Raw genomic sequence first — 13,481 nt, 5'->3', positions numbered from 1 at the left:
ACGACTAGCAGAGAGCCCCTCGATGTGGGTTCATGTCCGTGGTGAGGGGACCTCCCAGAGATGGTTTAGAAACTCCTCTTTACCATCCCTGGGATCTGAACGCCCACCCACGTGTTTGCCGTGCGTGGTGTCCCGTATGCCGGAAAGGGGGATCCTGGTAGTTGAGGGGCAACATAACGTCCCCAACACACTACTTTGGCCCCTGCTTCGGATAAACGGGAGGCTGAAATCAGGCTCCGTTTGAGTCAATCGGCTGGTCGTTGAGTCATTATAGACCTCGGCTTGGAGTCAACCGATCGATGCAGACCGGGCAGACACGTCAGACAAGATGTGCTCTTCTTGACTGCATTGTGAGGGTATAGCTCTTGGGAAACCCTGGTGCGACAGTCTATGGGAGTCTCCCATGTGACGGCATCCCCTTGTTGGGCCCCGTGGTGGGTGGGGTCACTAGGAGCTGAATACTTATTTTTAAATATGGATTCATTAAAACTAAAAAAATCATGTACCAATGCATCACCACCAAAGGAGGACAGTTCCTCCAACCAACCAGCCTATCTCATCGTGCATGCTATTGGAGAAACAACTCTTTCTAAACGTTTCCCCTTTTCGATTCAGAAACTTTTAGAATCTACCATTGGGCATCTTAAAAAAATTCAAAAGTTGCGATCAGGAGACCTGCTCGTGGAGGCAGCCTCCCCTCAACAGTCTGAAAAGCTTATGAAGACAAAATCTCTAGGAGACATAGAAGTTACTATCACACCACACACAAGTTTGAACTCATCACGTGGTGTGATATCCGAAATCGATTTGATGTCTGAGGACGAATCCGATATTCAGATCGGCCTCTCAGACCAAGGTGTCACTGCTGTCCGACGAATCTCAATCCGTCGAGATGGCAAGTTGATACCAACTAAACACCTAATCCTCACCTTTGGAAAACCGTCATTGCCATCTTTTGTTACAGCAGGCTATTTGCGCTGTTCAGTTCGCCCATATATTCCAAACCCGCTGCGTTGCTTTAAATGCCAGCGGTTTGGACATTCACAAACATTCTGCCGAGGTAAAAGCCTATGTGCACAGTGTGGAATTGAAGGACACCAGAGTACTGAGTGCACCAGTACTCCACGCTGTGTAAACTGCAACGATGCCCATCCTGCCTACTCTCGGAAATGCTCTGCATGGCAGAGAGAGAAAGAGATTCAGCAGGTTAAAACTGTAAACAATCTATCTTATCCAGAGGCTCGACGCATGGTCAATTCAAGTGCACTTTTAAAACAGAAGACTTTTGCAGCTGCTTTGAAGTCTACAAAGGCAATTGGGGTTCAAACAGATATTTCTGTTCCCCCAAATGAATCTCTCACACGCCATGCGAAATGTTTGCTTACACCATCCACCCAAACACCAGAAAAGGAAAATATAAAACTGAAAACACCCCTACCTAAAACAGGGGTAATAACAAGAAACCTGGGTTCCAAAAAGGCAAGTAAGAACCCGTTAAACAAACAGAGAGTGAAAGCTGCTCTCTCTAAATCTAAAAAATCAGAGGCTCAATCTATGAGTGAGTTCTCTGACTTCTCTGAAGAAGAGACCCACAAGGAGGTTACAAAAGAAATGTCACCTCCAAAAGAGAAACCCCCTATTAAATTAAAGAGGGATACCCATGCAAAGAATGCTGCCTCAAACACATAATGGATTATAAAATAATCCAATGGAACTGTCGTGGTTTCCGCAACAACTTCTCTGACATTAAACACTTGACGTCATCTACCTCATCTCTCTGTGTGGCACTCCAGGAGACTCATTTGAAACCTGGAGAAAGCATTACTTTAAAAGGATTCCATCTCTACCGCAAGGACGATGATAGCCACAACCGTGCCAGTGGAGGTGTGGCTATTGTAGTTTCAAATCACATCCCATCCTTGCCGGTACAAATCACCACTAATTTGCAAGCCGTGGCAGCTAGAATATCTATTGGAGTAACTGTCACAGTTTGTTCTATATACTTGCCACCAGATGTCAGAGTGAATGAGAATGAATTGGATACTTTGGTTGAACAGCTACCAACACCATTTCTTTTACTGGGTGACTTCAATGGTCACAATCCTATGTGGGGCAGTCCTGACATCAATCGTCGAGGCAGAGCCATCGAGAGATTTATAGGTAATCACCAACTGTACCTATTTAATACTGGAGAAGTGACATACTTCCATGCCCCATCAAGAACGTTCACTGCCATTGATTTATCATTAGCAACTCCGAATCTGTTTTCAGCATTTACATGGGAGGTTGGATCTAATCCACTCTCTAGTGACCACTTCCCAATATTTCTAAAATATCGAGGCAGAGAAAGCTGTGAAACAGCCCGTCCACCACGCTGGAAACTGGAAACGGCAGATTGGCCTGCATTCTCCTCTTTGGCTAACATCACTGAGGAAATGGTCAATACTGCTGATATCAATGATGCAGTTGAAGTTGTCACTTCTAGTATTATACAGGCAGCTGAAAAAACAATGGGGAAAACATCAACCAGATATCCAAAGCATCCGAAACCATGGTGGAACCAGAATTGCGAGGCAGCATTTAAAGCACAAAAGAAAGCATGGGGGATTTTCAGAAGATACCCTAGTGCTGAAAATTTGACTGCTTTTAAAAAAGCAAAGGCAAATGCCAGAAGAGTTAGAAGGCAAAGCCAAAGGGATTCTTGGAGGAAGTATGTTTCTAGTATAACATCATCTACTAGCTCAAAAGCAGTCTGGGATAAAATCCATAAAATCAATGGGAAATATACTTCTCATTCTCTGTCCATGCTAGAAAATAATGGCACAATAGTCAGCGATATACAGGGTATTGTCGATTTATTGGGAGAAACATTTTCGTCTTCATCCAGTAATATTATGTATCCAAGAAATTTTCAGGCTTATAAAGCCCAAAGCGAAAAACAATATTTAAATTTCCATTCTTCATCTAATGAGGAATATAATGTGCCATTCACTAACATAGAACTACATACAGCGATCTCTCGCTCGGGGAATAGTGCTGTAGGCCCGGATAAAATCCACTACAGCATGATTAAAAATCTGTCAAACAATTCCCTTTGTAATCTTCTAAATCTGTTTAACAGAATATGGACAGAACATACTTTTCCTGACTCTTGGAGGCTATCGATCATTATTCCCATTCCGAAGCCTGGTAAAGACCACAAGAATCCCTCAAATTATAGACCAATCTCTCTGACAAGTTGTCTCTGTAAACTCTTTGAGAGGATGGTAAACAGACGTCTGATGTATCTCTTAGAGAAAAATGAATACTTTTCACCACATCAAAGTGGTTTTCGTAGGAACAGAAGTACCACTGATAACTTAGTAAACCTTGAAACAAGTATACGCGAAGCGTTTGTTAGACGACAACACTTAGTGTCTGTGTTCTTTGATATAGAGAAGGCCTATGATCGCTGTTGGCGATATGGGATACTCCGTGATCTGGACCATTTCGGATTTCGGGGTAATTTGCCAATTTTCATAAAAAACTTCTTAGAGAATCGAAGATTCCACGTCAGGATGGGCAACACTTTATCTAGGCCTTTCACGCAACAAGAAGGTGTTCCTCAAGGCTCTATTTTGAGTGTGACTCTGTTCCTAATTAAAATTAATAGCATAGCTAACTGTCTTCCCCCTAGTGTGAAACACTCTTTGTATGTGGATGACTTTCAGATCTCCTGCCAGTCTAGCAACATGAGTTTTATCGAGAGACAACTACAAACCTCCTTAAATCGCATAGACTATTGGTCCAAGACTAATGGTTTTAGTTTTAACACGGAAAAGACCTTGTGCATCCACTTTTGTCTAAGGCGTGGTTTCCATTTGGATACGGAAATTTACCTAAACGGGGATAAAATCCCAATGGTGAATGAGACTAAGTTTTTGGGTGTTTCTTTCGATAATAAACTGACATTTTCGCCACACTTGCGCAACCTGAAGAGTACATGTTTAAAATCTTTAAACCTTTTAAAGGTACTATGCTGCTCATCCTGGGGAGCAGACAAAGTTTCGATGCTCAGGATTTATAGGGCCCTTGTCCGCTCTAAGCTGGAATATGGTTGCATTGTTTATGGCTCTGCGCGAGAATCTACTCTTCGGACGCTGGATCCAATTCATCATCAAGCTTTGCGTTTGTGCACCGGTGCATTTCGAACTTCCTTTGTTCAAAGTTTGTATGTGGATGCTTATGAGCCTCCACTATCTCTCAGGAGAGAACAGTTGTCTCTCTTTTATTACATTAAACAAAAATCTGAGAAAAAACTTACAGCTGATTGTCCAGATACTCAGCTGAAAAGATTATTTGCCGCTTGGACGAGTTGTGTCCCTACATTCGACATAAGAATGGAGAATGTAAGCAGCACGATTGACCTAGACACAAGCAACATCTCACATGTTGAGGTTAATAGTATTTCACCTTGGTCATCTTCCCTGATCGATGTTGATTTAAGCTTAAAGCAGGTCCCTAAAGAAACCACGCCAGACTACGTCTATAGACAGCACTTCGCAGAAATTCAGCATTGTAACAGGAATTTAATTCCTATATACACCGATGGATTTAAGTCGGATCACTATGTTGGCTTAGCCTTTGTTTGCCAGGATGAAATTGTGGCAGAACAAATAGCACCGAATTCTTCCATCTTTTCTGCGGAGTTGCAGTCTATTTACTTAGCCTTAAAGCATATAAATCAGAAAGGTTATCGTTTCTGCGTGATTTACACTGACTCAGTTAGTGCACTTCAGGCTTTGATCTCGTATGAACCTAGTTCTCACTCTCTAGTTATTAAAATTCAGAAACTAATTTGTCATCTCACTACAAGAAATTAATTTGTGAAGTTCTGTTGGGTCCCAGGCCACNATCGTCGAGGCAGAGCCATCGAGAGATTTATAGGTAATCACCAACTGTACCTATTTAATACTGGAGAAGTGACATACTTCCATGCCCCATCAAGAACGTTCACTGCCATTGATCTATCATTAGCAACTCTGAATCTGTTTTCGGCATTTACATGGGAGGTTGGATCTAATCCACTCTCTAGTGACCACTTTTCAATATTTCTAAAATATCGAGGCAGAGGAAGCTGTGAAACAGCCCGTCCACCACGCTGGAAACTGGAAACGGCAGATTGGCCTGCATTCTCTTCTTTGGCTAACATCACTGAGGAAATGGTCAATGCTGCTGATATTAATGACGCAGTTGAAGTTGTCACTTCTAGTATTATACAGGCAGCTGAGAAAATAATGGGGAAAACATCAACCAGATATCCAAAGCATCCGAAACCATGGTGGAACCAGAATTGCGAGGCAGCATTTAAAGCACAAAAGAAAGCATGGGGGATTTTCAGAAGATACCCTAGTGCTGAAAATTTGACTGCTTTTAAAAAAGCAAAGGCAAATGCCAGAAGAGTTAGAAGGCAAAGCCAATGGGATTCTTGGAGGAAGTATGTTTCCAGTATAACATCATCTACTAGCTGAAAAGCAGTCTGGGATAAAATTCATAAAATCAATGGGAAATATACTTTTTATTCTCTGTCCATGCTAGAAAATAATGGCACAATAGTCAGCGATATACAGGGTATTGCCGATTTATTGGGAGAAACATTTTCGTCTTCATCCAGTAATATTATGTATCCAAGAAATTTTCAGGCTTATAAAGCCCAAAGCGAAAAACAATATTTAAATTTCCATTCTTCATCTAATGAGGAATATAATGTGCCATTCACTAACATAGAACTACATACAGCGATCTCTCGCTCGGGGAATAGTGCTGTAGGCCCGGATAAAATCCACTACAGCATGATTAAAAATCTGTCAAACAATTCCCTTTGTAATCTTCTAAATCTGTTTAACAGAATATGGACAGAACATACTTTTCCTGACTCTTGGAGGCTATCGATCATTATTCCCATTCCGAAGCCTGGTAAAGACCACAAGAATCCCTCAAATTATAGACCAATCTCTCTGACAAGTTGTCTCTGTAAACTCTTTGAGAGGATGGTAAACAGACGTCTGATGTATCTCTTAGAGAAAAATGAATACTTTTCACCACATCAGAGTGGTTTTCGTAGGAACAGAAGTACCACTGATAACTTAGTAAACCTTGAAACATCTATACGCGAAGCGTTTGTTAGACGACAACACTTAGTGTCTGTGTTTTTTGATATAGAGAAGGCCTATGATCGCTGTTGGCGATATGGGATACTCCGTGATCTGGACCATTTCGGATTTCGGGGTAATTTGCCAATTTTCATAAAAAACTTCTTAGAGAATCGAAGATTCCAAGTCAGGATGGGCAACACTTTATCTAGGCCTTTCACGCAACAAGAAGGTGTTCCTCAAGGCTCTATTTTGAGTGTGACTCTGTTCCTAATTAAAATTAATAGCATAGCTAACTGTCTTCCCCCTAGTGTGAAACACTCTTTGTATGTGGATGACTTTCAGATCTCCTGCCAGTCTAGCAACATGAGTTTTATCGAGAGACAACTACAAACCTCCTTAAATCGCATAGACCATTGGTCCAAGACTAATGGTTTTAGTTTTAACACGGAAAAGACCTCGTGCATCCACTTTTGTCGAAGGCGTGGTTTGCATTTGGATCCGGAAATTTACCTAAACGGGGATAAAATCCCAATGGTGAATGAGACTAAGTTTTTGGGTGTTTTTTTCGATAATAAACTGACATTTTTGCCACACTGCGCAACCTGAAGAGTAGATGTTTAAAATCTTTAAACCTTTTAAAGGTACTAAGCTGCTCATCCTGGAGAGCAGACAAATTTTCGATGCTCAGGATTTATAGGGCCCTTGTTCGCTTTAAGCTGGACTACGGTTGCATTGTTTATGGGTCTGCGCGAGAATCTACTCTTCGGATTCTGGATCCAATCCACCATCAAGCTTTGCGTTTGTGCACTGGTGCATTTCGAACTTCCCCTGTTCAAAGTTTGTATGTGGATGCTTATGAGCCTTCACTCTCTCTCAGGAGAGAACAGTTGTCTCTCTTCTTGTACATTAAACAAAAATCTCAGATAAAACTTACAGCTGATTGTCCAGATACTCAGCTGAAAAGATTATTTGTAGCTCGGACGAGTAGTGTCCCTACATTCGACATAAGAATGGAGAATGTAAGCAGCACGATTGACCTAGACACAAGCAACATCTCACATGTTGAGGTTAATAGTATTTCACCTTGGTCATCTTCACCGATCGATGTTGATTTAAGCTTAAAGCAGTTCCCTAAAGAAACCACGCCAGACTACGTCTATAGACAGCACTTCGCAGAAATTCAGCATTGTAACAGGAATTTAATTCCTATATACACCGATGGATCTAAGTCGGATAACTATGTTGGCTTAGCCTTTGTTTGCCAGGATGAAATTGTGGCAGAACAAATAGCACCGAATTCTTCCATCTTTTCTGCGGAGTTGCAGGCTATTTACTTAGCCTTAAAGCATATAAATCGGAAAGGTCATCGTTGCTGCGTGATTTACACTGACTCAGTTAGTGCACTTCAGGCTTTGATCTCGTATGAACCTAGTTCTCACTCTCTAGTTATTAAAATTCAGAAACTAATTTGTCATCTCACTACAAGAAATTTATTTGTGAAGTTCTGTTGGGTCCCAGGCCACGTGGGTATAAGAGGTAATGAAGAAGCTGATACAGCTGCTAAGTCAGCAAGCCCTTCACAGCATACAATGCGTATTGAAGGAGGTGATTTGAAGCTAGTTGTTAAAAAACGACTAGCCGAGAGATGGCAAATCATGTGGAATGCACAAATCCACAATAAACTTTACGAGATCAAACCTTTGGTAGAAAATTGGACACATAATAGGCAATATGATAGGAGATCTGAGGTTATCCTTACTCGTCTGAGAATTGGACACACTCGACTGACTCATCAATACCTTTTGAAGGGAGATGACGAACCAGTATGTCAGCACTGCAACTGTGCTGTAAGTGTTAAACACATATTTTGCAACTGTGTTGCTTCTGATCAGAGTCGTAGACAGCATTTCGGAAATGCAAGCCTTAGAGACATTTTGGGCCAGAGGCCAAATCTGGATAATATACTGGACTTTCTAAAAGTCATTAATATGTATAGGGAAATCTGATGAATTAATTATTGTACAGTTTTATTTACGTTGAGTTGCATATATAAATTATTGTATATATATTTTGTTGTTGTTTGTTTATTTATTTTTGTTGTCGCTTATTTATTTATTTTTGTTGTTACTTATTTATTTATTATATTATAGATTTTATATTTATATTACCATTGGCTGTTTAATGGTTAAACTGTGATGTTTTGTTTATGTGTATATATGTCTTCCTATTTATTTTCTACTTCGAATTGCACCATGTGTTGTGGCGCAGTATAGCCTGTATGGCTTTTGTGCCAATAAAAGTTAACCAACCAACCAACCAACTAGCAGAGAGATGGCAAAATATGTCGAATTCACAAGTACACAATAAACTACATGAGATCAAACCTATGATAGAAAACTGGACACATAAGAAACCCTATGACAGGAGATCTGAGGTCATTTTTGTTGTCTAAGGATTGGACATACTTGTTTGACTCATCAATACCTTTTGAAGGGCGAAGAGTAACCAGTATGCCAGTATTGCAACTGCTATCTAAAGTGTTAAACACATACTCCTCGATTCTCTGCCTTTGAGGTCAGGCGTAGACAGCATTTTGGAAATGCAAGTTTCAAAGAGATTCTGGGCCAGAGGCCAAATCGTTATAATGTATTGGACTTTTNAATCGTTTAAAATGTATAAAATTATTTTAGACACAAAAATCTTGAAATACCAAAACATTATTCAAAAAGTTTAGCGAGGAACGAGAATGGGTTTATAAGTGTGAAGTAAGGAAAATTAGAAAATATTATCTTAAAATAATATCTTCTAAAAAATATTTTTTTAAAAATCTTCTAAGAATTAACAAGCGAAAATCACTTTTTTAAATCTGATTTCGATAGTATTAAAAACAGAGATAGACTAGAAACTTGTTTAGTATTTCTCACTTTATTTTTATTTTTCCTTTTTTATCCATATATATTTCGCTTATCAGCCTCATCAGTGAATGTTACAATCTTACATTGTAACATCCACTTTTATACTCTATCAAGCTATTCCAGCATGCATCAACACATGTGCCGGTATTTAAATTAGTACAATTTACATATCGTTTGATACAGTAATGTTCTATAACATGTCTTTTTACGAGATTTTTTACTTTGTACAATATTTTAACATTATTTCGGTCAATAATACAGTTTTTTATACTGCAGCATTGTTGCCACGGGGATTCGGTTCTGTTTAGTCGGATTGCCGCCTCATGCACTTTCATTTTTACTTCAAGTTTTTTTCCTGTTTCTCCAATATAATATTTATGTTCTGTANTTGAAAATAAATACCAATGTTTATAATTTTTTAAATAAATTTTTATTTTTTATTATTAACTGCTTTATTACTGTTTAATTTTGATCGAGTATAAGTAGATATAAACAAATTTACCTTCGACAGGGACATTAAAATCAGCATCGCTGTCAATGGGATTTGAGAGAGGCGTAAATTGCTCAGGGATTAAGGAGAAAATTTGTTGGATAATTAATTGGTGGCATAGGACACTCGATATCGGCACATATTCCTCCTCCAGTACTCATCTGCGCTCGCTTATTTGACGCCACATGTTTTCTTGCTTTTTGTTTCAAATTTTTCCATAAAACTTTCAAGTTTTTTGTGTTCCGTTTACTAACCTCCGGAAACTTATTAAAGTCGTCGGTTAGAATTTGCCACGTTTCATTTTTATTCTTTAAGGATATGGCGTTCGTTACCTTTGATTCAATTACATCTTTGTACTTTTCGATTAACTCCATTAAATACTCTGTTTCTCTATGAGAAAAATCGAGTTGTCGACTTCATTTCTTGTTGTCTGCCATGTTTGTATGTAAGCGCGTATTACGTCTTTCTGAAATATGAAATAACGTGTAAGAAAATTTTCTACTAGCGCTGGTGTCGAGATTATCGGATCCATTAATCCTGTTATTAATATCTCGGGATTTACTAATCTTTCGCTAAAATTTGTTGGTGAAATCCTCGCGTCAGTAATCTTGGTATTAGTCTAATCGCTGCATTTACAAATACCACGATTAGGCAATGTTGGTGAAACACCTCACTAGTGGTTTAGTGTTTTGAAAACCGTTTCCCTCTCCCTGCTCAGTGGAATGCGAAATGGACGTCTGCCCTTTTCCAGAGGCGTCATCTGATCTAACCAGTATTGATTCAGCCACAGACTTTCCATCGGGAACAAAAATTTGAGTATAATTAACACGAATAGTATTTTGACTTCGTTTTTCCACGACTTCTAATCTGTAGTTTGTTATAGAGATGTTTAGTTTATTCAGAACATCTATTCCTATTATTATAGAATTACATAGATCACCTTCTACCACGTAAATATTTGCAGGAAGAGCGTATTCGTCAATCTTTACTTTACTTTCGAAGAAACCTAATGGAGAAATACTATTCCCATCTAATCCAATTAAAGATACATCATCTGAGTTTAATTTCGGAGTCTCTACTTTTTCATAAAAATGCCTCAGTATCATGTTACGTCTGATCCGGTGTCAATGAATCCTTTTGTTTTTGCACCTAGGATTTCAACATCCGTTTCAATTTTGTTGTTGCATCTAGAGAAATGACTTAGTTCCATTTTGTTTACTTTTTTTGAGGACAAGCGTTAGCTTTATGGCCGAACTTTTTGCGCTTAAAACATCTAATACCTTCAGATTTATACGAACAACTACTTGAAATGTGACCAATTTCATTAGAATTAAAACATTTGACAGTTTTACTGTCACGCTTATTTCGATACGGCTGGGGTTTTCGACGCTCCGTAGGTAGATTTGGTTCAGACTGAAACGAACGAGAATACGTAGACCGGATTTTTTCATACACTCTCAACTTTTCACGAAATTCTGTCAAATTATCTGTTCCGAATAACATCGCTTTGTTGCTGGGTATGTCACGTATACCAGAAATAACATTCGATCAAGCCGCCAGGTTCAATTTTTCCACGACTAGCGAGTTCTTGAATTTTAAAGAAATATTCTCGCACAGATTCATTGGGGAGCATTTGGCATTTAGCCAACATACCGCGCAATCGCGCCGAGTTATATTTAACTACCAAATTCCGCTTTTAATTCCAATTTCAATTAATACCGCTTTGACTCTCGACAAAAAATTTCGCTAACCCTGTTAAGGATTGTTTTGCAAATACAAATTTGTGTAAATCAGACCAAGTCATCATTTTAGTAAAGTCTTCGAATGCATCCAACCATTTATCGATAGAACAATATTCACTACCGTCGAAAGGTTTGATTATATTTTTCACGTCAGGAAAGTTAATGGAAAGTTTAGTCATATCCGAAACACGCAGACAATTATTGCTAGGTGAATCATCAACAACAGTTTGAACTTCTAATACATCTAAAAATATAATTTCTAAAAATAAAAGATTATTATTAGATAAGATAAACAAGTAAAATAAACACTTTTTCTTAAACTGATTTTGAGTAATTTATATCAGCAGACAAATAATTAACATTGGCTGCAGTATAGTATCTTTGTTATTTCTTTTATTATTTTCAAACTTCTCCAAAAATTTTCCAAAAGATTCTTCAAATGCATTTTGCCGTTAGAGCCTCATCAGGCTATATTTTTACCGATCCCATTGTTTTATATTTTTTATTGATCAACAATTCTAATACATCTTCGTCTTTGGTACAACGTCTGCCAAGATCAGATTTGATTGTAATTATTTTAAATCAGAAAGAGATAGAACAAGCCTATCGACGATTTCGTCATATTTAACATTTAATAATTTGCACAAAACAACTAGATCGTTTAATCGAAAGTTCTCATTAGTTAATATAATGCATTTTCTTTTCTGGTTTTCATCCTCTTTGGATGGAAAATTGAATCCACCAAAGGTTCTCAATCTTTTTGTTATTCCTATCTCTAACTTCTTCGAATACAAGTTGATGCAACAATTTTATCAAACTTGTCGAGGTCGACTTTAGTGTTTCGCCGATAATTTCTACGAGCGTTGCCATCTTAAAAGTAGAATTTTAGAACTACTCACGGTTTGCCGAAATGTAAGTCGAAGTCCTTCCAGAATGCCGATGTATTCGGACTCTCCAACGCCGAAATTTTCACAAAAACAGAAATGTTTAGCGTACTCACAAAAGCAAAGCGCAGTTCGTCAAATCCCCTCGAGTTAAGCCTATTCCTATCCTGTGCGAGCCCCCACTTTTGTGAGACTTTTTTTTCGTCTCTGAAAAACTTTAATTGCGATAAGAAAGATTTGGATAACAGAAACGTTTAAGGAATACAAATTACCTTTTCGCGCGTTTGTTTTCAACCGTCATCTCGCTTCTCTCGCGAAGTCGCGTCTCGTCCCGCTCTCCACATTTATTCAAGGTTTATATAAGAAGGTCAGGACACGCTCTCGTGATTCTATGCAGCAGCGGCCATTTTGGGACTTATCGATAGACTACACTCCACAAGCAGTTCCTGTGTGAGTCGACTATTATTACGTATATAAGTACTCAAACCCTTAAACAATGTGTTATTGTGTGGTACCAAATTGTAAAAGTAAATATACAGACGTTTGATTGTTTAGATTTCCTGCAATAAGCAGAGGAAAGCAAAATGTAGCGCAGACATTAACAGATGATTCATGATGCAGTTCGAAGAGTTTATATGTGTAAAGTTTGTAACAAGTAGTTTAAACGAGTGGATACTCTTCATGTCCATGAACGAACTATACATGGAAATTTATAAATGATATCGGCAATCCAGATAGAAAAATGAAAAAATTACATTTGTTTTATATCTGATGATAAAATAATTAAACATATATGTTTTAATATGATCATATTGTATTTAAAAATAAAATTATGATGATGGTATTGACTTATACTCTCAATATTTATTAATAAAACATTGCAAAAAATTTAGTTTAATAGTAATTTATACTTAATTCAATTTAAATAAAATTTACATTAATTTTATTGTCAGAATTTTTATTTTAAAAGACGTGATGGAAATCTAAATGTATCTAATTCTTATAATCTAGAGATTCCATAATATTTAATTGATTTTATTTATATTTAATTTTTTCGTTCGCGTTTCAATAATTATTTGCCACTGATCATTCAAATCTTTTATCCTGAACATTTAAAAACAGATTTTATTTAATTAAAGTAAAATTGACTATTTAATTGTAAAAAAGAAAATTTTAGCATTATTTTGCTATGGCAACAAATATTCATATTTTGTTTGAATATATTGTATTCTATTCAAGTATTATTTGTCAGTTTATTGTCAAATAATTTAATTTAAAATTTTATTTTTGGAATTTTTTGAAAGCTATTTATAAAT

At 37.7% G+C, this 13,481-nt stretch overlaps 1 protein-coding gene and 1 pseudogene across 1 annotated transcript; both read left to right on the top strand.

The window, feature by feature from the left end:
• Positions 1–474: 474 nt before the first annotated feature.
• On the top strand, positions 475–1,689 carry LOC111633863. Its single transcript, XM_023378499.1, has one exon. The coding sequence runs from the start codon at positions 475–477 to the stop codon at positions 1,687–1,689; it is 1,215 nt and encodes a 404-aa protein (XP_023234267.1).
• A 3,808-nt stretch (positions 1,690–5,497) lies between these two features.
• Positions 5,498–8,777, top strand: LOC111633865 (annotated as a pseudogene).
• Positions 8,778–13,481: the final 4,704 nt, after the last annotated feature.

This window comes from Centruroides sculpturatus, unplaced genomic scaffold (genome assembly GCF_000671375.1).
Source record: "Centruroides sculpturatus isolate CEXI.00-Female unplaced genomic scaffold, Cexi_2.0 scaffold804, whole genome shotgun sequence".
NCBI classification, from domain to species: Eukaryota; Metazoa; Arthropoda; class Arachnida; order Scorpiones; family Buthidae; genus Centruroides; species Centruroides sculpturatus.
This window is presented reverse-complemented; position numbering and strand designations above follow the sequence as displayed.

Bases quoted from the DNA above. Each gene is read 5' to 3' on its own strand.
- LOC111633863 (XM_023378499.1), top strand. From the start codon at position 475: ATGGATTCATTAAAACTAAAAAAATCATGTACCAATGCATCACCACCA.